The sequence below is a fragment of the Bos mutus genome, chromosome 21 (genome assembly GCF_027580195.1).
Source record: "Bos mutus isolate GX-2022 chromosome 21, NWIPB_WYAK_1.1, whole genome shotgun sequence".
In the NCBI taxonomy this organism is placed as follows: domain Eukaryota; kingdom Metazoa; phylum Chordata; class Mammalia; order Artiodactyla; family Bovidae; genus Bos; species Bos mutus.
This window is the reverse complement of record NC_091637.1, coordinates 43,988,777-44,012,652: the sequence shown is the minus strand read 5'-3', so window position 1 is coordinate 44,012,652 and position 23,876 is coordinate 43,988,777. Positions and strand designations below refer to the sequence as shown.

General features: G+C 41.2%; 1 protein-coding gene across 1 annotated transcript; it reads left to right on the top strand.

Moving 5' to 3' along the window:
* Positions 1-4,238: 4,238 nt before the first annotated feature.
* On the top strand, positions 4,239-23,463 carry SPTSSA (serine palmitoyltransferase small subunit A). The gene is made up of 2 exons (XM_005910627.3): positions 4,239-4,399; positions 22,313-23,463. Exons 1-2 carry the CDS (start codon positions 4,297-4,299, stop codon positions 22,414-22,416), a joined length of 207 nt encoding a protein of 68 aa, XP_005910689.1. The 5' UTR covers positions 4,239-4,296; the 3' UTR covers positions 22,417-23,463.
* The last annotated feature ends 413 nt before the right edge of the window (positions 23,464-23,876 follow it).

The following is a 23,876-nucleotide window of genomic DNA, read 5'->3' as shown; positions in this document are numbered from 1 at the left end:
TGCTTGGTAGAATGATTCCATATTACTCTTAGGGAGAGAAGTTGGGGGTTTGGGGAGGGGAGAAGACAAGGGTATTAAAACTAGTACATAGTTTCTGGCCTGGAGATCAAAGTACCTCAACACCACTTCAGTCCTGCTGTGTCCACACTGATGTTTCTGGAAGCCAGATCTGGAGGTTAGCCTGGCCCATGTTGCTGTTAGCACTACCTCCCTAGGGTACCAATTCCCACCTTCCCATTCTGCTCTGACATTTCTTTCTTCCAGACACATTCCTGCACTGAGCCCTCCTTGCCAACCCTCTCTTGGGCCAGGTTCTCCTTTCGCATATAAACAAAGTCTACTGTTGACCTCATCGTGAGCACTCCACCTCTCTTCTGCCCTCTGTGGAAGAGCCTATCTCCCCTCTACTGGAGGCAGAGCGGGTTGGCCTTCTTACTGCTTCCTAAGAGAGACCACATGCCACTGGGCTTTGCCCCCTCCATTTCACTTCTCTCTGAGCTTTCTCTGTACTCCCTGAAGTCTTTGATGTTTGCCCAGTTTTTTCCTCTCTGTCCTTAGTCCTGCCACCATCCTGGACCTCATGTGTCCACTTCAACTTTCGTGTGCCCAGTCCTGCCAACACTGTTGGTGATGACAGTCCCTTCCCCTCCGCCCTACTCTGGCTGCCTGTCCCATGGTTATAGCTCGTGCCTCTCCTTGCCTTGTCTGGCTCATCTCTATGATCTCAAGCTTTGGCAGGATATTCGGCAGGATGTCTCCTCCAGGACAGAAGCTCTCCCACCGTGTACTCCTACAGTTCCCAACCTTGCACAGCTCTTGACAATCGAATTTTTACTATTCTGCATTTACTTCCATCTCTGATCCAATTCTCACAGCCCTTCCCACCAACCTTCTTGCTTCCTTGTCTCTCGCTTGTACTCCGTCAGCCAGACTCCACCCTGGAGCAAGACTCCTAATTCATCCTCTCTGGTTCCATCCATGGGTCCTGTGGCTTGATGGTGAAACTGATGTGCTTTTTCTGTCCGATGATCCCTCCGCAGGTTTAGGAAATTTCTCCCATTCCCCCTTTTCCTTTTCCAACTGTTTACCTCAACGTCTTGCTCACTCTTTACAGAAGCCTTACTTTAAGGCTCTAAGAAGTCCTTTCTGCCTGATTGAGACTGAGGCTGTCAAGTAGAGAGTTCCTTAACTTACTCTTCCATGTTCATGTCCATCTGGCTCCCTTTTTCCTCTCTTAGGAAAAGAGCTACCAATTCCTGTTTATTAAGGCTGTAGATTTGTGCCCCCCTCCCTGCCCCCGCCATTCCACCATTTTCACTTGTATCTTTACTCTAAGCTCATAAACTTCCTCACACTTTCCCATCTGAAAATCAAACTAAACAAAAAACCCTCATCATCCTCTCTCTCCTTCCTGCAAAGATAAGTCTGATCCTATCTCTTCTTTTGTTACCTCTCATTCCCTCTCTAATCTGGTTTCTGCCCTTATCACTCCACAATCAATGAGTCATCAGTTGAGCCCCATGTGGGCAAAACAAATTGGTAAGTCCCTTCCTCTTTTTCTTGTCCTCCCTGAGCTATTTGATCTGCTGGTTGTCCCTTCCTCCTTTGGCTTTGCCTATTTGGCTAGTCCTCTGCTGTCAAATCTGTTAGCTCCTTCTGAGTTCCCTTTATTGGGTCCCTTTGGACTTTCATCTCCTAAACGCAGAGTTGCTTCAGTCTGCTCTTCTCACTCTGATTGCTTTCCCTGGCTGCCCCGTCTGCAGTCATGGCTTCAATTACCAGCACGTACTGAAAATCCACATGCCTCTAGCTTCTGTTCAGGCTTCTCTACTGAGTTCCGGACCCATGTGCCCAACTGCCCCCTGTATACCTCCATTTAAGTGTCTCTCAGGTACCTCAGATTCAGCCTCTTCCTAACAGCATTCATGTCTTTTCAGCCAGACTTTTCCTCTTGGACTCTTTGTGAATATTATCATTATCCAGGATCCCAGCCTGTTTTCACCACTTCTAGTCAGTCATCAACTGTACAGAGATGGGGTGGAGGTGGGGGTTATGTTCACTGGAATCCTGGGGAAGCTGAGGGATGGAAATTGGCTTGCTGGGGCTGCTCTCCTGAAGAGATGCAGTGGACTGGGGAGCTACATACAGTAGGGAGGACCACATGGTAGGAATGGCACTTAGAGACCTGGCATTGGGAAGGGTAGCTATAATGCTTCCAACTTTGTATAAACTTAACCAAGCATCACCAAGGGCTGAAATACTTGGGGTTCTTAAAGAGAAAGGAACAGAGTTTGCCTGCCCAAACAGATCTGAAGAGATAGCTCAGGATGAGAGAGAGAGAAGCCCAACACAGGAAGATTCAGAAGTGGGAGAGACAAGAGTACTCAGATCTCTCAAGGATAAGGAGGCCCCAAGTGAGTGTGGTTTATAGTATACTTTTATAGTTTCTACCTCTTACGGTCTCCAACTGGATCTTCTTTTCCTCCAGTCTACTGCTAATACTCATGTCTTATCCCAAAAGCAAATCTTACTAAGCTACTGGTTATTTTAACTTTTGGACAGTAAGTTAAAAATTCTTTAGCTCCTCAAACAAGGTGTTTTAGGTTATAGTCCCTGGTTACTATCTACCTCTTGCTGCTATCTACACTATTTTCCTTTTCTTTTCAGCCTTTCTTTTTTCTCTTTTCAGGGAAGTTCTTCCAGCTCTTTAAAAGCACCAGGCATTCATATAGGGGATCCATAGTCCAGTGTTTGTAATATCCACTCCACCCCATTCATCCTCCCATTTCTACTTGTCCTTTAATACTCAGCTCAAGCACCATTTCCCCAAAGGCTTTTACAATCCCAATGTGATTTTTCCTGGGCTATCATAGCATCCTACACAAAACATAAAAATACCCTTTACTACATCTCACTGTAATCAATTAACCTGCTTCTCTTCCCTGGTAGTTACTGGGTACTTTATGAAGGCAGATCTCAGTCTATCTGGCTTTCTATACCCACTAGTTAGCTCTTGAACAGTACTTAATATTTCTAAATAAATAGTTGTCAACCATCAAAGCTTTAAAGTGTAGCAGAAAACTACTTAACCTATTAATATAAACCTTTTAACATTTAAATAGCAGGCCATTTAATAGTATCATGTCACATGTTAATCCTGCATCTTCATTCCTGAAGGTGTGTGTGACGTCGGGGCCCATTTGTTAGTGGGAAAATCTGAACATTTAAGAGCGCATCTCCAGGAAATATCTGCCCCACCGACGGATCTCAAGCAATCTGTCATCTGCAGAACCAACCAGATCACCGTCCTTCTCCCGGCCTTGACCTACAGGGCACCTACAGCTACTAAGAGAGGTGGGCAGACAACTTCTTCACAGATGCCTTTCATGACCTCCTTGAGTGGGGGATGTTCGCCTCTACACTCTCTCGGAGCATCTTATTTTCTCCCTCTGCACCGATCATGGCACCCCACTCCAGTACTCTTGCCTGGAAAATCCCATGGATGGAGGAGCCTAGTAGGTTGCAGTCCATGGGGTCGCTAAGAGTCGGACACGACTGAGCGACTTCACTTTCACTTTTCGATTTCATGCATTTGAGAAGGAAATGGCAACCCACTCCAGTGTTCTTGCTTGGAGAATCCCAGGGACGGGGGAGCCTGGTGGGCTGCCATCTATGGGGTCGCACAGAGTCGGACACGACTGAAGTGACTTTAGCAGTAGCAGCAGCAGCACCGATCACAGCTTTAATTGCATTGGTGTGATGAATGCCTGTCTCCCTCTCTAGATCGTAAACTGCACGAGTTAAGCACCCTAATAAGTTTCTATTCAACTTGTAATGCCCGAGCCCATTAGGACGCCTAAGGAGTCACTGCTATGCCACAGATATTTCTGCAACCGGCGTTTCTGGGCCCTAGTAGGGGCGCCCGCCCCCGCGCTCAAGCCGGCGGGCAGTACGGTCCCGCCCACCAACGGCCTCAGGGCGAGGCCCGGCGGGGCGCGCTCGCGGGGACAGTTCCCGGGCTCGCGTGGGCGCGGCGCCGGGAGTGGGAAGCGCGGAGGGCCGGGAGCCGCGCGAGGTTGGGCCTGGCCAATGAGCGCGGCCGGGCGGGGCTCGCTGGCGGCGGCCCGGGAGCGCGCGGGGCTGGGCGTGCCCACGGGTGACGCTCCGGGCCTGGCCGGCCAATGGGCGCGGGGTGGCGGGCGGGCGGGCCTGACGGCCGGGGGGCTCTAGGACGCTAGCGGGAGGCCGGCCGGACAGACTGACGTTTGGCTGCAACGCGGGAGGCGCGTGGCGGGGATGGCGCTGGCGCGGGCCTGGAAGCAGATGTCCTGGTTCTACTACCAGTACCTGCTGGTCACGGCGCTCTACATGCTGGAGCCCTGGGAGCGGACTGTGTTCAGTATCCTGCCCGGGCCGCGGTGCCGGTGGGGGCGCGGAGGGCCGGGGCGGCATCCTTTCGGGCTCCGGGCCTGGCAGGCGGAAGGGCGGAGGGCCGGCCCCGCGGGAGCTGCGCGCCGACTAGCCTCTGCGCGACGGACACGCGGGCCGAGGTGTGGGGGCTGCGCGGGTGGCGTTCCTGCGGTTGGGAGCGGGCCGGGGGGGCGAGAACTCTTGAGATCAGCGGTCGCGGGTGAGTCTCCAGACCCGAGATAGAGGCGTCTTTATTACTGGAGGAGATCCCCTAGGGAGACGTCTACCGGGTGTGCCCTCGCCTGCTCTTCGGTCGCGCCAGCCGTCGGTTCGGTCTCCTGTTCCTGTGGGAGGCGGGGACCGGGTAGTGAAACAGACCGCTCCCGGCTTGGGCGCTTTTGACCTTTAACTGTCCCTGATTTAGCTGGCTTCGATCCTAATGAGAATGCTAACTAGTTTATCAGCCTTCAAGTGAGATTGTGAATTTGTGTTATGGCATCCCAATTCAGTTTTTGAAAGCAGCTCTGTTAATTGTACCTTTTTTGATCTTCAAGATGGTTAGTTTTAAAAGTGTGTTTTACTCATTAATTTTCTGTTTGCACAGTCCGGAACAGTAGAGCCCGAAAAGGAATTTATGGTTATTTGCAGATAGTGTTTGAAACTGTGTTTTCGTAGATAGCTAATAACTACTTGTTAATGACTACTGGGCGTTTACTACCAGCCAAACAACTGGGCTAAGCACTTTTCCTGTATCTTAACTCATCTTAACTTTAATAACCACAATGAATAACTCATGATTGTGAAGAAAGGGTTCCTGAATCTGTATGGACATTCCTTGATATAATTCTTGCAGAATAAATATTAATAATGATAGAACTTTTTAAAAAAGAACTTGAGGACCAATATGAGACAAATACTTTACAAAGCATGCATGCCCCATGGAGGGCCGCTCCTCTTCAATGAGCTTTAGTTGAAGTAGCTTCAGAACAACTTTGCGAATACATTGTTGCATTGTGGTAGAGTGAGATAATTTCATTCCAAGCCTTAAAAGTGTTTATTTGTATTGAACTAGCATAAGATTGTACTCAGAGCTGTCTTCTGTTTCAGCACTTTTGAGGCATCTTAGCTGCTCTATAAGGACATTTAGTTTTATTACTGTTGGCATTTCTTTTCAAACCTGGAATTTAAGAACCAGAATGCATATTTTGGATGTAAAATCTGAATGTAAAGCATGCTCTAGTTTCCTGAACCATTTACTTGTAGCTGTAGTTTAGTTTTTTTTTTTTTTTTTTTTTTTTGCAGTTTAATTTCACTCTAAGTTCTGTAGGTTGGAGTGCATGAGGTCATCCTTGTAAAGTGTATAGTAAAATAGAGACCATCTCTTGACTTAGTTAAAATGACTAAAAAGTGAGTTTAAACAGTGTTGTGGTAAATTTAAATTCTTTAAGAAATCAGAAGTTGAATGTAATGCCCCACTATCAGAGTCTACACTCTTGATTTTACTCTTGAAGGCTTTTTTGGCCTATAGATAAATGCTACAGTGTCAGTGGTGTTAAGGCTTTTTTGTACTATGTTGCAATAGTAACAATGTCCTGTAAATAGCTCCATGATGGCTTTGGGGGCTTGATGTGGAGAAATAAATTATGAAATTGTCTGTAGTACCTCTGTGGAAATTTGCCTTTGAAGCATTTGACTTCTCATTGGTTTATGTAACCACATGATTTCAACTAAAACACAAAAAATAATAAGATCTGCAAAAACCAGAAGGAGATCTGCTGGGAACTTTTTATTTCCACCTCTTGAGGGGAAGCTTTAACATGTTTCAGAAATCCCCTTTCCTTCCTGGAAGTCATCAGTGGCAAAGGAAAAGACCAGGTTTTGTAACCAAGACGGGTTTTGTAACCAGTGAGACACTCCCTGTAGTGTGGCTCACCCAGTAACATTTTAACCATGCTGTTGAGGGGAGATGGAAAATTAACAGATACTTTGTTAACATAATTTAGAAGCATACATAAAATTTATTTTAGCCTTGTTTTTTAATTAAAAAAAACTAAATAAACTTGTATTTTGTTATCACTTATTTTTGCCACCTTTCTATGGCTTCTTATGTTTCCATGGCATTTTATACTTTAGTTTATTTTAAGCAAAATGTGGGCAGTTTTTTGGTGTATGTTTGAAATTAGATTCCCCCCCCCGAGAGACCATGATTTTTTCAAAGAAAGAGTTCTTTTTGTTGTTGTTGTTCAGGAACATGTTACTGCACACAAATAATGCTTGACAAATATTTGCTTATATGTTGCAGAAGTGCTGATTTTAAGCCACTTTTAGAGTAGCTTTGGAACTGGATTGTTTCTGATGAACAACATTCAGTTATATTCAAACTTAAAGAAGTAGAAAAAGCTGTCAGTTGAAAGAATTTCTTTTATTTTGGAGATGTTTACAAAATTTGCATTGTTGTCCCCTCATTTGTAAAATATGTACATTTGTTAAATTCTTTGTTCCACAAGTATTATATACTTTCTAATGGCAGATACTATGTGCCACCTGGGAAGCCCATTCTAGAGAGTAGAGATTTACCTACAAATAAAATATAAAAGTATTCTAATGCCACTAGATAAATAAATAAAAATATAGATCATTAGGTTCTTATAGATGTTATGGAGGTAAAAAAAACAGCAGAGATGAGGATAGGAACTAAGGAAGAAGTCTTGTTCTTTGATTTTAGCTAGAGTGGTCAGGAAGGAGACATTTAGAAAGATTTAAGCAGGGAGAAAATCCCAGGGGATTGAGCTTTCCAGGTAGCAGGAATGGTAACCATGCCCTGAAGCACCAGCATGTCTGGTGTGTTTCAAGGATAGCTGTGCGATTGGGGTGGAGAAAGTAGGGTGAGTGGCAGGAGAGGTCGGATCCAATTCGGTAGGGCCTCCTAGGCATGGAGTGTGAGTTCTGGACGTGAAGGGAAGTGCTCATACCTTTTGAGTAGAGTCACGCAGATCCAGTAACAGTTTTCTCACTGACATTTTTTCTCCCTGACATTTAAATATTGGATAAAGTCGGAAATAGGAATATACATTTTTTCCTTTCCTCTTGAGACTTAAAGCTCTTTTCATTCTGAATGGAAACCATGCACACACATACACACACCCTAGGAATGGGATTTTTGAAACTTATTTTAATTAAAATTTTTTTCAATGTGCTGAGTTCTTCTGAGTTTCCAAGAATATGAACTTCAGTTTTTCCTTCGGGGAAATTAAATCCAAGTTCAAGCAAAACTAGAATTTACACATATTCTCAGATTCCCCCTTCCCCCTCACCCCATTCAGCTGACAGAGCTGGGCATTGAGTGCTTTGGGACCCAGGGCAGGAAGAGCGATTAGAGAAATTGCAGAGGGAGGTATCTGAGGGTTTGGCTGCATTTTCCCCACATGGGAAGAAGGTGTGGACTGGGGTGTAGAGATGTGTTAGGATGGTGAGTGAGTATGCCAGGCTGACTGGCTGGAACACAGATTCTTTAAGGCAGAATAGGTGGAAAGTACAATTGAAAAAGCAGGTTGAGGCTGTTTATTAATTGGATGCTTCTGTGTGTATACTTTGTGCCAGATGCTGGCTCTGGGTGCTTTTTCTGATGTGTCAGTGAGCAAACAAGACAGAGATCCTTGTCTTTGGGAACTTTTATAATAAGTGAACTATGTGGGAATTCTGTGGTCCAGTGGTTAGGACTCTGCACTTGTGACATATATAGTGTGTTAGGTGGTAAGCATATGGAAAACAAAAATAGGTAAAGGGGATAAGAAATGTGTGGATAGGATGGAGTTACTATTTTTAAACAAGGTCTCAGGAGAGGCTTCATTGTGAAAGCATACTTGAGAGTGAAAACATGAAGGAGATGAGGGAGTTAGCAGGGTAGACATCTGACAGAAGACAGTAGCTGGCAGAAGGAATAGCAGTTGCAAAGTCCCTGAGTCCATAGCTGCCTGGCATGGATGAAGGCCATCACTGAGGCAGGTATGGTTGGAGCAGAGTGAGCGCTGGGGAGAGTAGAAGTCGGTGAGATCAGACTCATTGGAAGTCCTGGAGGTCTTTGTAAGGACTTTCGTTTTTAATTTTGGTAAAAAGGGGTGCTCTTGGAAGATCTGGTAGAAGAGTACTCCAATCTGACTTTAAGAAAAATTATTTATTTGGCTGCTCCAGGTCTTAGTTGCAGCATGCAGGATCTTCAATCTTTGATCTTCACTGCAGCATACGTTGTAAAAAAAATTTTTATACAACTTTAAAGGTTGCTTTCCATTGACAGTTATTACAATATATTGGCTATGTTCCCCACATGGTACCGTACAGCCTTGAGCCTGTCTTACACCCAATAGTTTGTACCTCTCACTCCCCCACCACTGTTTCCCCTCCTCCCTCCCCAGCATTTTGTTATTTATTGATTGATTTGATTGCACCGCGTCTTAGTTGTAGCCTGTGGAATCTTTGTTTAATTGTAGCATGTGGAATCTAGTTTCCTGACCAGGGAGCTAGCCTGGACCCTCTGACTGGAAGCATAGAATTTTAGCCACTGGACCACCAGGGAAGCCCCAGCATTACATTTTCTAAGCTGTATGTTCTTTTCAGTGGTGGCTCAGATGGTGAAGAATCTGCCTGTAACGCAGGTGACCTAGGTTCGATCCCTGGGTTGGAAAGATCCCTTGGTGAAGGGAATGGCTACTAACTTCAGTATTCTTCCCTGGAGATTTCCATGGACAGAGGAGCCTGGCAGGAACTATGGGGTTGCAAAGAGTCAGATACGACTGAACTACTCCCGCTTTCGCATGTTCTTTTCAGTAGCGACTAGAGTATTCTTAGAGTTTTGCTGTATCCTCAAATGTCTAAAGCTGGTGCTGTATCCTCAAATGTCTAAAGCTGGACCTGAGAAAGATTTTTCTTTACATCTGAATATACTTGACTAATTAGTGTGTTTGAGAGTTTAGAAAGTACACCTTCTTGAATTATAAATGAAAAATAGTTTATACATCCTCATGGGTCAAAACTCAAACGGTGCAGAAATGTAGATGGTGAAAGTCTTCCTTCCACCCCTGCCCCAGCCACCTCGAGGCAACCATTGTCATCAGCTGCCTGTGCGTCTTCATTCTTTGAACACCTGGAAAGTAATAGGTGTTGTTTTGGTGCGTGTAGTTTGGTGAAATCAAAGCTTTTATAAGCCAATAGAGAATTGTTTGAAGAATATATTTTGCTATGCCCTTTTGGAGGTACTAATAATGATTGATATGGTTCCCTACAATGAAGTGTCTCTGTTTTTTGTATATTTTCTATATAAAGTATATTTTGTAAATAAACACAGCACACAAAACAAAATTGACAAAGAAAACCCCTATGTATAGGCCAGTAGGTACCATTGTCTGTCTCTTTGGGAGAGCTTTCTCTGAGCTAGTCAGTAAATTATTAAAACCCTAATTCACCAAGTGTCTTCTACTAGAACTTGTTTTTTCTTAATGAGCTCCTTTTTTGAAGAAAATGTTTGTAAATATAGAACCATCTGACAATTTAAATAGGTTTCCAGTAAAAATCAACCTGTGATTAGGCAAAATTCTTAATATCAGAAAGTTACTTTTAGAAAAAAATTATTAGTAAACAAGCTTAATGCCTTTTAGAAAGATTTTATTAACGTACTTTCAAGTCAAATAGGATTTCCAAATAACCTCGAAATAACCTGAACATTCTGTACTACCTTCCAACTTAGGTAGGGAAAGAATTTCTTCTCAACAATCTTCAGTCTTTCTTTTGTATTTTATGCCATTTCCTTTTTGCCTTTTGGAGGAATGAAGGCAGTTTTCCATTGTCAGGGAGGGGACTCAATGAGGAAAGCTGAGGTAGGAAAAACTGTAACTGATAAATTAATACTTACAATTCTCCAGCCCAGTGGTATTCAGACATTTTGTTTGTGTATCCCCTAAAAGAACACAAAGCACATACTACGTATCCTCTCACTCATTTAAGTTGACATTGGAAATCTTTCATAGTAAATTTAGACAATAACAGGAGGGGTTTTTTTGCTATTAAAAAAATACTGTGTATTTTTGCTAGAAGCTTTAAACTATGATTTTTTTCCATATACAATTCGTAGAAAATGTTCATCACATGATCTGATTTAGCAAAGCTGGTCCTCACTCTGAAGCCAGGTAGGTGAACTCAGTCTTAAATTTCTGTCAGAAAAGCCTTAACGTCTGACTTCCCTGGTGGTCCAGTGGTTAAGACTCCACACTCCCCATACAGGGGCATGGGTTCAGTCCCTAGTCTGGGAACTAAGATCCTGCATGCCCTATGGTGCAGCAAAAAAAACAAAAACAAAACTCAGTGTCATTTTCTTGTCCAAATGATTTTTATGTAAACACCTTTACTCCTGTCTCACCTTGTTATTGTTGCTGTTTTATTTGTTTTATATTTAAAAATTTTTGTTGTTGCTTTTTAATTTATCTGATAACTAGTGGTTCGTTCTCATCTACACCAACTCTAGGTTTGTGCAAGTGGTAACAGGTACATAGGTAACTGATATATAGAGCTTATTTGGTGAAGTTTTAGCTTCATTATGTTTTCTGGGCAGCCACACCACCACACATGAATACAGTATGGGACATTCCTTATCCCTTTGGCCAAGCTTTATTAAAACCAGTGTCACTGCTCACATCTGGATTTCCTATTTTCTTCATGTCAGATTTCTGGATCTCTTTCATGCCTGAGGGTCATGCTTCTTGAAGCCGACTCCATGGGTGTACTTGTGAATGTTGGCAGTGGATTCTCTGGCCACTGCCTCATTGATGGCAGAATGGCCCTTCTCTGTATCCTGTTTGCAGGAGGCATTTTGTGGGGTCCAGATTGGAAAGGTGTCTAATTTCCAAATTCATGTTATTACACAGATGGATGAGGCTTGGAGCTGTGCCAGAAATTTGTAACTTGAATGAAATAAAGTACAGAGTAAGTTAGTTACCATTCCTTTGCTTGCTGTCCCGGATGTTATTTTATAGTCTGGGGAAATGTGTGATTGTAAGATTCTGGAAGTAAAGTGGGAGAAGTGAAATTGTAAGTGGGGAGGGAGTGATGAGAAGGAGAACTAGCAGATCACAGTTCTCAGATCAGCTGGAGGAGAGAAAACAGTGGAAGCTGATTTATAAACTGATTCCCCTAACTGATCCAAGCCCTTTGAAAAGTTGCTCCAGGGCTCCAGTGGGCTTTAGTTTGAAAATCGCTGCTCTCGCCTGTTTCATACTGCCTGGATATTTGGCTGGCTACATGAGAATGTTAGACTATCCCTTATCTGTACTCCTTAGGATAGTATTTTCCCTTAGTGGGGGGAAAAAAAAAACTCTTCTTTTGAGAAAGGTGGAATATAAAAGCAAAACAACAACAACAAAAAGACAAAAACAAAAGACCAGAACTGTGCTACACAAAGAGTAAGTCTCCTATACTAGGATGTCAGGGAAAATCATGGGGAGCTGATGGTTGAGGGGACAAAGCACATGTAATCTACAGTGTTTCAGTGTGTGATACAAGTGATTTTTCAGTAGAGGTGAATGTGGATCCTCTCTCTACTGCTTCATATTCTCAAGGACTTTGTGACCTCATCCCCCAACCCCAGCTCAGAGTTTGAGTGTTGTTAACATTGGTGATGCTTAGGGGTAAGGATAAGATAAATTCTTTAGATTAAAAAAAAAAAAAAGCCCAATGCTTAAAGCTACATGTTCCAGAAGATCTACTTAATGGAGGATGTATACTTTTCATGAATTGCAGTGCTTAAAAAAATAGCAGTTATGGAATGAGGAGTATTTATGATCAAAAGTTATGAAAAGAACTATTACTAATACAGGAATTTTGGCATCACATGATGTTGTTTACTTGCAAAGTTGTATCTGACTCTTTTCGACCCTGTGGACTGTAGTCCACCAGGCTCCTCTGTCTATGGGATTTCCCAGGGAAGAATACTAGAGTGGGTTGCCATGCCCTCCTCCAGGGGATCTTCCCAACACAGGGACCTAATCCGTATCTCCTGCATTGGCACACGGATACTTTACTGCTGAGCCACCGGTGAACCCCATTATGTGTTGTATGTGTTCCTGAAAAAATTCTCAAATAAGATAGTTTATGGGAAAATACCACTGGCGCAGACTCCTCAAAACTGATGCAACTTCTAATGAGAACAATGGTTAGCATTTGGGGGGATAACTTGGATAGCCAGGGCAAGCAGACTGGAGGCTGCCCCAAGGGACATTAAAAATTGATGGACAGAGTTGACTGGAAATGCTGGGGTGTGACAGAGATGGTGTGGGCTGCCTTGGAGGAGGCAGTGCAGGCCTGTCATTAGCGGAGAGTTTTTCCAGCTGGGAGGTGTGCCTTTTTGGAAAGGGAGAACCGGTGCAGACACTAATTTTTAATTTTCTTAAAATAGAGCTATAAGGACTTGCAGCCACTGAGCTGAGGGATGTTTCTTGTTGAAGATTAGTATTCTTTTCTCACTAATCTGGCTCCCCTAATTTATGAAAAAATCCCATATGAAACAAATCCTAGTTATGTATGAGCTGATTGACGTTTCAGAAATGTGTTATAGCAGATTATATTTTAGAGCAAACAGGTAATTCACCCCCCCCACCCCTTGACTCCAGGACTTCAGATCTTCATTAGATTAACAGAAGCTCTAATTAAAAAGGGATATAGCCATACGTAGCTTCAGTGTCTCTGGGCTCAGATCTGCAAACCATTTCTAGGATTTCAGTTCAGAGTTGAACAGTGTCATTGCTGGTTTTAGCAGCAGACTTTTTTGCTTGTTTAGTTTTTAAAGAGTTCATCATTGAGTTGTTCTAAAATCAGTTTCCATACTTACGTATGACAGACACTACAGAAAGCTCAGAGAATGGGTTTTGCCTGCTAACGTTAACCTCTGATGCTGATGTCATGTTCTTCGTTGTTGTTTAGTCGATAAGTTGTGTCTGACTCTGCTGCAATTCCATGGTCTGTAGCCCACCTGGCTCCTCTGTCCATGGATTTTTCCAGGCAAGGATACTGGACTGGGGTGGGTTGCCATTTCCTTCTCCAGGGGATCTTCCCAATCAATGCTTTGAACCCATGTCTCCTGCATTGGCAGGCGGATTCTTTACCAGTGAGCTACCAGGGAAGCCCATGACGTCATTTACTATGGCCCAAGAATATCAAATTGGCTGACATATACTGGACTGTATCTTCTACTTGCTTTCATATATGACAACCAGAGTATCAAAAGTAACATATTTGGGGAAAAAAAACTTTTTTTTTTTTTTTTTAAACATTTGGTGGTGTTCTGAGGCTGCAGGATTTTAGTTCCCTGACCAGGAAGTGAAAACCTGCCCTCAGCAGTGAAAGCATGGAGTCCTAACCACTGGGCTGCCAGGCAATTCCCAAAATAAGCTTTCTTAGCATTTCTTTTCAAGGTCAGGGAACAAAAACTGCAGTAAGAAAATGGCAACCCACTCCAGTATTCTTGTCTGGAAAATCCTGTGGACAGAGGAGCCTGCTGGGCTACAGTCCATGGGATTGCAGAGAGTCGGACAAGACTGAGCACATTTCTTTTTGCGGTCAAGGGACAAAACCTGCAGTAATAAGGGAGATTCCTTTCCATAGCATTGTTTAACAGCAGACACCTGCTTTCCCTTAGAACTTTGATTGCTTTTCACCAAACAGCCTGTGGTTATACTTTATCAGATGCTTTGTTTTCTTTCAGATGGTTCCTTAAAATAAATTAGATTTATCAAAACTTTTGAATATATCTAAGGATAAAAGTTGGAGAATGGCACTTTTCCACTGCAATGGCACCCGACTCCAGTACTCTTGCCTGGAAAATCCCATGGACGGAGCAGCCTGGAAGGCTGCAGTCCATGGGGTCACTGAGGGTCGGACACGACTTCACTTTCACTTTCACTTGTCACTTTCATGCATTGGAGAAGGAAATGGCAACCCACTCCAGTGTTCTTGCCTGGAGAATCCCAGGGACAGGGGAGCCTGGTGGGCTGCCGTCTCGGGGGTCGCACAGAGTCGGACACGACTGAAGCAACTTAGCAGCAGCAGCAAGGATAAAAGTAGCATTCAGAGAGTTCATTTTACAAAAGGAATTTGATTAATAGAAGATTGGGTTGACTAGTAGAAGATTGAAAAACGACATTTTAGCTCTGTTTTTTGATGTGACCAGGGCCATCAGAGACTAAAAACATTGAAACTATTCAGTGAAGAGGAATAAATCATACCCACTCGAACAAAAACCTTTACTCTTTTCCCAGTGAGGAACTAATTTTGGTTTCTCCAGAGTCTTGCGAACAGGTTGCTGAGGTAGGTGGTGATAGTGTGAGATTACTGGTTAGGGCAGGAATGTTAGTTTCTGCAAGCTTATGATGTACTGTATTTTAAAGCATTTCCTGTTTTGTTTTGTTTTTAGGTTGCTGGGAAAAGGCCTAGGGTGGCCAATTCCTTGTATGAGCAAAACGTCTTTATTTATTTTTCCTATCTAGCTGGGAACTTACCAGCTCGTGATTAATTGAGGATTCCTGTTAAAGAAAACAGAAAACAATACACAGATATATGGCTTCACATCCATTTGCTGTTTAATCCATTGAACCCATAAAATATTTAAGTTATGTCCTGGTTTATAAATAACCTCTAATTTTTCACTCAGCCCTTGAACATTTATTGGCAGTTCCTGCACAGTCTTGGCACATTATGTGCTCAGTTCTTTTTTTTTTTGTTTGTTTTTAATTTTTATTGGAGTACGGTGACTTTTGTTGTATCTGCTGTGTAGCAGAGTGAATCAGCTATATGCTTACTTATATCCTCTCTTTTCTTGATTTCCTTTCCATTTAGGTCACCGCAGAGCATTGAGTAGAGTTCCTCTTGGCTCTACTGTAGGTTCTCATTAGATATCTATTTTATACATCATCTGCTCAGTTCTTGATGATGGACGAAGTCCCGGCGTTGTCTAACAATGCACTACAGCTAGAAGCAAAGAGCAGCCGAGGCACTCCTTCTGAAGCACTCCAAAATCAGTGGTAGAGGCAGTTACATACACACAAAACAGAAAAGACTTTTTTTAGTTCTTGAGATTTTTGGTTTGTTAGTCTAGATTTCACTAGCTTAGTTCTGTATTGCTTGAATCATGGAGCCTGCTTTAAAGCATGAACCTGGTTAGTCTTGTACAGCTAACTGATGCTTGTGGAAACAGCAGTAAGGGCTTGGTAAGTGGAGAGTTGGTTGTGGTCTAGTCGCTCAGTCCTGTCCAAGTCTCTTTCAACCCCTTGGACTGTGGCCCACCAGGCTCCTCTGTCCATGGGATTTTCCAGGCAAGGATACTGGAATGGGTTGCCATTTCCTCCTCCAGGGAATCTTCCCAACCCAGGAATTGAACCCAAGTCTCTGGCTTTAGAAGGCAGATTCTTTGCCACTGAGCCACCTGGGAAGCTCAAACGGAAAGATTACTCTACCACCTTTGTATATTATGTAACATTAAATACAGATTATGTCACCTTCTAATATAAGTGTATTATGTAGCACTGATTATTTACATTTTCTGTGTGTGTATCTGTGTGTGTGTGTGTGTCAACATCTCAGAGGATTACATTAGGTGATTGAGAAATGGTGCCTAAATGCCTTCTCTAAGCAAGTGGAATCTGAACATGTTGATGCAGGAAGGGATTTCATTTTACGGAGAAGAAACAGGTTCAGAGAGTTGTGATGCCCTAGTCGTGTCTGACTCTTTGCGACCCCATGGACTGTAGCATCCGTCCATGGCTCCTCCATCCATGGGATTTTCAAGGCAAGAGTACTGGAGTGGGTTGCCATTTCCTTCTCCAGGGGATCTTCCAACCCAGGTATCGAACCTGGGTCTCCTGCATTGTAGGCAGACCATCTGAGCCACCAGGGAAGTCCATACTATAAATTAACAACAAGTTAATAGCAGAGTGACCTTGGGCAATTTCCAAACAGAGGTCTGAGTCATAGTGTTACGTGCCCAAGCCTTAAAACAGTAATTTCAATAAAGATTATGTTACCTTTTGTTGAAGAATAGATTTATATCAACCCTGAAAGGTAAGTTATCTATATCCTCATATTATAGATAAAGAGACTAGTAATCAGATAATTTTTGGCACAATCAGGGATTGACAAAATTTCAGCTCAGACCTAGGTCTCTTCTAGTGCTGTGGTGATTCCAGTATCCATTTCTTGAACTTTACATTGTATCAAGGACACTTTAAAATTTGAGAGGCGTGTTAAAAGAATGCAATGGATTGAGAAATCCACTCAAGGACTCAGATAACAAATAATAGCTGTTGTATTCTAGATAGTATACTTTTAGCTTTGTTTGGGAGAACATTTCTAAGGAGGTGAAGGTCACAGGTTCCCCAACCTTGCAAATGTCACAATAAAACCAAGGCCTAAGAATGTCAGTAGACTGCCATTATAAATGGAGCCAAACATAATCTCAGGGAATATCCAACTCAGTATTTTAGAGCTATTTCAACTACACGGCTGAAATTGCTTAAATTGCATTTGTAGAAAGCTATTATAAAAGGCATTTCTTCTTTTTTTGCATGTTTTGCAAGGTGATTATTAAGGCCAGTAGAAATTCCTCATGGTCCCATTGTTTTATTTGTTCACTTATTATGAGTTTCATTGTATAGTTAAGTCAGTTGTGAGTTTTAAATTGTCCCTTATTTAGTGGAGTGTGGACTTCCCTGGTGGCTCAGACAGTAAAGCGTCTGTCTACGATGCAGGAGATCTGGGTTCGATCCCTGGGTTGGGAAGATCCCTTGGAGAAGGAAATGGCAATCCACTCCAGTACTATTGCCTGGAAAATCCCATGGACAGAGGAGCCTGGTAGGCTATAGTCTATGGGGTCACAAAGAGTCGGACACAACTGAGTGACTTAACGTTCAAATTAGGAATTTAGGTTTAATAGATACTACTATATATAAACTAGTTAAGCAGAGATCTACTGTATAGCACAGGGAGCTATATTCAGTACCTTATAATAACCTATAATGGAAAAGAATCTACAAAAGAATCTATCTGTATATCTGAATCACTTAGCTGTATACCTGAAATGTTGTAAGTCAACTGTACTTCAATTAGAAAAATATTCTCTTCTGGTTGAGCTTTAGGATAATTTTTGGAAATAATTTTGAAATTTAATTGTATAGCAAACTTACTTTTAGAGAGTTATTATTACGATTCTGAAGATACTTAGGAGAACTGGGGTCAGAATATAGAAACTTTTGAGGGAAACAGAATAAAAGTTTAATAAGTGGTTCTGGGTAAAAATTTAGGGTTATTATTATTATTTCGAGCAGCTAATAAATTGGCATTTGCATCTTGGTTCAAGTGACTTTTGGTGATTTTGTTTATTTTGGTCAGAATTGAGAGTTATTTATTCTAAGAGCTAAGACTTTCTATTTATTTCCTAAGAACAAATTAGATCCAATGATGCCTAACCCAAACTTTGTCAAGGAAGAAGATCCTTCAAATAAAATAGCTTTTAGTCTAGTATGATATACAGTTACATTTTCCTTTGCAATTTTTACTTATTAAAAAAATTATTGACTATTCCACCATGCAAAACACCCCTTAAAGGATAATATAATGAAATTGTGCTACCAACTAGTTGAAGGAAAACATTACTAATACATTTGAAGCCCCTTTACACCCCTTCTTGCGGGTCTCTCTTCTTCCTCTTCTCATTTCACCCCATTAAGTATCCACTAGCTGAATTTTGCTTATATAATTGCCATTTATTCTTTTTTTTAATTTGTTTTTTAATTGAAGGATAATTGCTTTACAGAATTTTGTTGTTTTCTGCCAAACATCAGCATGAATCAGCCACAGGTATAGATATGTCCTCTTATTCCATATGTATTCATCACAACAGAATGCTATAGAATGTCATGAACTCTAGTGTCTAATATCTTAATCAGGCCAAAAAAAAAATCTTTTCAAGTTTCAATAAGTTCTTGTTTTATTTAGAAAAACATCCTGATTTTATATGCAAAGAAAATTTTAAAGATTTGAGAATTTAGTGTTCACAAAATTGACCTTAAGTCTCAGATTCCTATCTTATGTGGAATAGTCTCTGTTAAGCTAAATTTATGCATGTTCCATAACTGATACATTTTCCATAATAAATTGAAGGATTACAGTGCCATAAAGAGTAGGTAATATAATCATTCAAATGGCTGTTTTTAGTAATTACTTCTTACTTGAATTTGAGCCAATGACCTGAATTTTATTACTATGTCATTTCATTTGTTTGGTGTAGACACTCATAAATCTTACATAAAAGGTATAAAAAAACCAAAAAACATTTTGAAAATATCAATTAGAAAAAGATTTTGTGTTTCTTCGCTGTAGTCACTGTAGAGTTTGTCAGTCACAGTACATATGTGGAATATGTAGAAAGCACTACAGTGAATCCAGGGTCAAATAATGTTTCTTGAGCAATTCCTTTATTCATCACACATTTTTTAAGCATGTGTTATGTTAGATATTGGAGATACAAAAATGATTAGACATTGTTCCTGTGTTCAAGGAGTTGACAATCTGGATGAGATATATAAATCTACAGATATAAGCACTGTGACATTTAATAAAGAGTTTGACAAACATCAGGGAGTAATTACTTCTGTCAGGACATTGGGGTAAGAATGGAAAAAGCGAGTGCTAGGGAAAGCCTCATCTAAGAAGAGATGAGTCGCTGAGAGAATGATTAGGTTTTATTTGGAGGAATAGGACTTCTCGTTCATAGGAAGGTGTTATGGTAATGGTGAAGAACACATTTTGGAGGTTTGAGTGATTTGGTTTGGAATTGGCTCCATTGCTTACTCTGATTTTGGGGTGTTACTTAAACTCACTGAAGGGCTTAACACAGTTCCAGGTGCACACTAGATATTCACAGAATGAAAGCTGCTACTGCTATTATCTTTGTTGTTCAGTTGTTAAGTCGTGTACAATCCCCATGGATTGCAGCATGCCAGACTTCCCTGTCCTTCACTGTGTCCTGGAGTTTGCTCAGATTTGTATCCATTGAGTTGATGATGCCATCCAGCCATCTCATCCTCTGTTACCCCCTTCTCTTCCTGCCTTCAATCTTTCCTAGCATCAAGGTCTTTTCCAACGAGTCAGCTCTTTGTATCATGTGGTCAAAGTATTGGAGCTTCAGCAAGAGCCTTTCCAATGAATATTCAGGATTGATTTCTTTTAGGATTGGTGAGGTCTTAAACTTTGAACTGGTTGATCAGATTTGGGGGTGGGCATTGTTACAAAGAGAAGATCTTAATTGGTTCAGATCAGTCAGGGCTTGTCCCTGGAGATGGGATAGCATAAGGCCTACTCAAGGAACATGACAGCTGTACTAGCAGGAGAAGTGGAGTGGATATTTGGGAAAAAAGCACATTAACCATTTTACATATCAGTGGCAGACAGGGGAAAAGAACCAGTGAAATAGGAAAATGATGTGAGAGAAGGAAGGAGAACCCCCAGAGAAGTACCTCAACCCAGAGTAGAAGGAGTTTTGAAGAGGAAAGACGAAAATGGCATCAATTCAAATAGCCATTGGGTTTGGTAGGGGGTCATCAGTGACCTGAGAGTGTCTATAGCCTGGAGGGATAGAAGGCATATGGTTGTGTGGATGATAAACAGTAATGTGGAAACAACACGTACATACACTTTTTTAAAAAAAGAGATTAAGTGGTAAATACAGGCTGGTTGTTTAAGAAAGAACTGAATTAAGGGGGGGCTAAAAAGTAAAAAAAATTGTCATGGGTGGACATTACCTACACCTGACATCTGCGTCTCCACCAAGGTGGCCAGTTCCACCTCCCCCCGGGGCAACCTCCTTCCTGCAAACCCCCTTCTTCCTCTTGTGAAGTTCTTCACAGGGACAGCAGCACTAACCCAGGCACCCCCAGCGGGGTCACTGGTGTCATTCCAGATGTGACACTGGCCTCCACCACCATCTTTAGTGACTCGTTTCCAAAGGCCTGTCCATTTTCTTCATGAATCCCGCTTTAGGATATTCCTGTGTCCGGGTTGTCTGGGTCAACCATTCTGGATATGGTGAGGGACACTGAAGGACTAAGAATGTCCACTGTGGCCCTCTCTTTGTCTTCCTCCTAACTCTATCACCACACTGCTCCTCCCACCCCACCAGAAAAATGTAAATCCCCAAATAATGGTTGTTAATCATCAAGAACTTGCCTTCCCCATCCCAGGACCCACAGTTTGACCAACCTTCACTTAAAAGCTAAGACTGAATGTAGGCTGACCCCTCCCATGAAGACTGTGAGATCCCACTATAAAATCATGTTTTTTTTTTTTTTTTCAGGCTGCGCTGTGTGGCATGTGGGATCTTAGTTTCCCAACCAGGGATCGAACCTTTGCCCCCTACATTGGGAGCGTGGAGTCTTAACCACTGAACCGTCAAGGAAAGTCCCCAAATCATTGTGATTTTAGTTGCATTTCAAAAAGCAATCACTGTGGGAGACTTTTCACCCATGTTTGCTGAATGAACTTAGGGTTTGAGTCAGGTTTGAGCTCCGACTCTAAAGAAAGCTTCCTGTGTGGCCTTGGACAAGTCCCCTCAGTGTTTTCTCAGTCTCTGAAGAGTGGTAGTCAATAAACATTTCACAGGAAAGCTGAAAGCTGTAAAGGTCAAGTGAGATAATACATAAAAGATTTGTCAACTAAACTGTTATACAAATATTGGTTGGTAGTAAGCACATTGTTTATTTAAACCCTATCTTCTCATAGAGGAATGTAAGGTATGCTAGAACTACCAGTTTGTAGAGCTGAATGTATGGAAGACAAGAGGTAGGGGGAGGGGAGGTTGAGGATATGAATGAAGGAGTGACTGAAACACAGTCCTAGTTCAGAAGCAGTTACTCCCCTTAGAAATCCTTAGGTTTTACATAATTTTTGTTAACAGTGTTTCACGTGGCCCAACGGGAGGACTCTGTTGATTTGTGTCTATACAGTTTAAATTCCTTTTGGAATGCAGAGAAAGGACCACAGTGCAGAATGTTTGTGGTTTAGGTTATCAAGATGACTTTTGTTTGACATTGCAAAGTTTAGTGAGAATAATATGTGTTTAATATAGCTGGTGTTATCAATTTATGTCACTTTATATACTTATCAGTTATATATGTTATCAGTTTATATACTTATGATTGATCTTATCTTTGGCCCTAAAATCAATATCTTACCACATTCTAGTCTAAATAATTCTAAAGTTTTTGGATCAGACATTCTTATTATTCATGTTGGAAGACCTTTTGCAGTCATTAAATACTGTACAATTTTATTCCTATACATTTCTATTTCTTAGGTTAACAGTCACTTTCTCTGCTTCATTTTAAGCAGCCTGATGTTTTGAAATAAAACAGGGAGAATAATAGTATGCCCCATGCAAGGTGATGGTGAAGATAAAATGAGCTTAAAAAATTTAGAATGGGGACTTCTCTGGTGGTCCAGTGGCTAAGACTCATCACTCCCAATGCAGGGGCCCCAGGTTCAATCCCTGGTCAGGGAACTGGATTCCACATGCTGCCACTAAGACTTCTCATGCTGCACCTGCGTTTACATGTCACAAACACATGATCCCACATTCTGCAACTAAAACCTGAGGCAGCCAAATAAATAAAATTGTTAAAAACAATAGTTTTTAACAATAGTTCAGGTGAGCAGCTATAATTATAGTTATTTGTTCTCTATAAATACTTGATAGGGATGAGAAAGAATTAAGTGAATGGATACTTCCACACAAAACAGTTGCTGCAAAAATTGGGGAATTTAGTTTTAGATAAACTGAGAAAAATCAAATGAAGTTTCCTTAACTGTGACTCAGATTCCATGCTGGTTTCCATCGTGGGGATGGCACTGTACACGGGATATGTCTTCATGCCTCAGCACATCATGGCGATACTGCACTACTTCGAGATTGTACAGTGACCAACATGTGGCAAAGTCAAGAAGCTCCTTAGGGAAGACCCATCGCCTGAATTTGGAAAGAGACTTCATCAGATGTCATAAGAAATTCTCCTAGATGTCAACATAACCAACCCTATGAATATAAAGACTAAAATTCATGAGTAGAACAGGAAAGCGATCCTGACTCATGTGTTGTGTTCTTTATTTTTAATTTTAAAAGAGGCTCTTGTATAGTAGTTTTTGTCTATTTTAACATTGTAGTCATTTGTACTTTGATATCAGTATTTTCTTAACCTTTGTGACTGTTTCAATATTACCCAGTGAAAGCTTTTCTTAATGTAACTTTGAGTACATTTTAATTGCCTTCTATTTCTAAAACCTAAAGTCATTAGTTGGGCTTTACTGTTCTTGCTATCGTTTGGCATACATATCTGCCTGGAAATATTTATACTCTTGACCAAAGTTTTGTAAGAAAAAAATTCAAGATTTGGGGCAAGGGGGCTGGGGAGGGAGGATATTTTATTGAGAACTATTTACAAAAGACTTACCTGTAAGTTTGAACTCAGGAGTACAGTTTTAGTTATCTGGACTCTTATCAGCTTTTGCTTTAAAACTATAAAGTGTTTCTTAATGAAAAAGAAAGATCTTGCTAAAATTAAAATAAGGAACCTTTCACCTTTTAAATATTTAATTTATGTGTGAACTCATTTCCAGAAAACTTTGATGATGGTTCTTGTGACAAATGGTGGTTTAGTAGCACTATTATGTAAGGCTTATATACCATAGAGTTTTTAACAGAAGGTAATGAGCTTCTTCTGAGGGCCATTAGTAGCACTGTACTTCCTTAAATTTAGATTCATGATTGTAATGGGTGCTGCAAATGCATTTGCACATTGCAATATGATGAGATGAATTGTTAAAACATATAACAAAAAGAAATGTACACTTGGTTAAAATCTGCTCTCTTTGTATTGTTTTTTTTTTTAAAAAAGATTTTTATTCCCTAAATGTAAAATGACTACCTAATTTTTTGATGTAAACTCATTAAATTCGAAGAGAGAAAAATCAGCTGATGTAGCAGTATTTTTTTTTCCCGTGATGGTTAAATATTGATCTAATATTTATATTTCTGAATTGATTACTGTGGGCCAATAAGCAGTAAGTATATTTTAACATGTCTCTCAACATAAAAGTATTGCTAGTTTAAAAAACTAGACATTTTTTTAAAGCATGCCTCCCAGAATGTTTTGCTATTTTTTTTTTTAGAAAAATATTTTTGGCATCAGATTGTACAGATTAGACTTTTGAAGTGTTTTCTAGCCCAGAGGTACTAAGTAATATTTGAAAGCCTGGTATTTTTAAAGAATCAATTGGTATCATCTCCATTAGATAGGGAGAGTGAGGGTAATGTATAATTTGATTTTGAAGTGGTTAAAAGTAGATTATCTCAAGTGAAATAATGAATATGAGGATGTAAGTCT

Coding starts and splice junctions, on each gene's coding strand:
- SPTSSA (XM_005910627.3), top strand. CDS start 4,297: ATGGCGCTGGCGCGGGCCTGGAAGCAGATGTCCTGGTTCTACTACCAG. Junction 4,400..22,312: donor CTGGGAGCGGACTGTGTTCA/GTATCCTGCCCG, acceptor ACTGTGACTCAG/ATTCCATGCTGGTTTCCATC.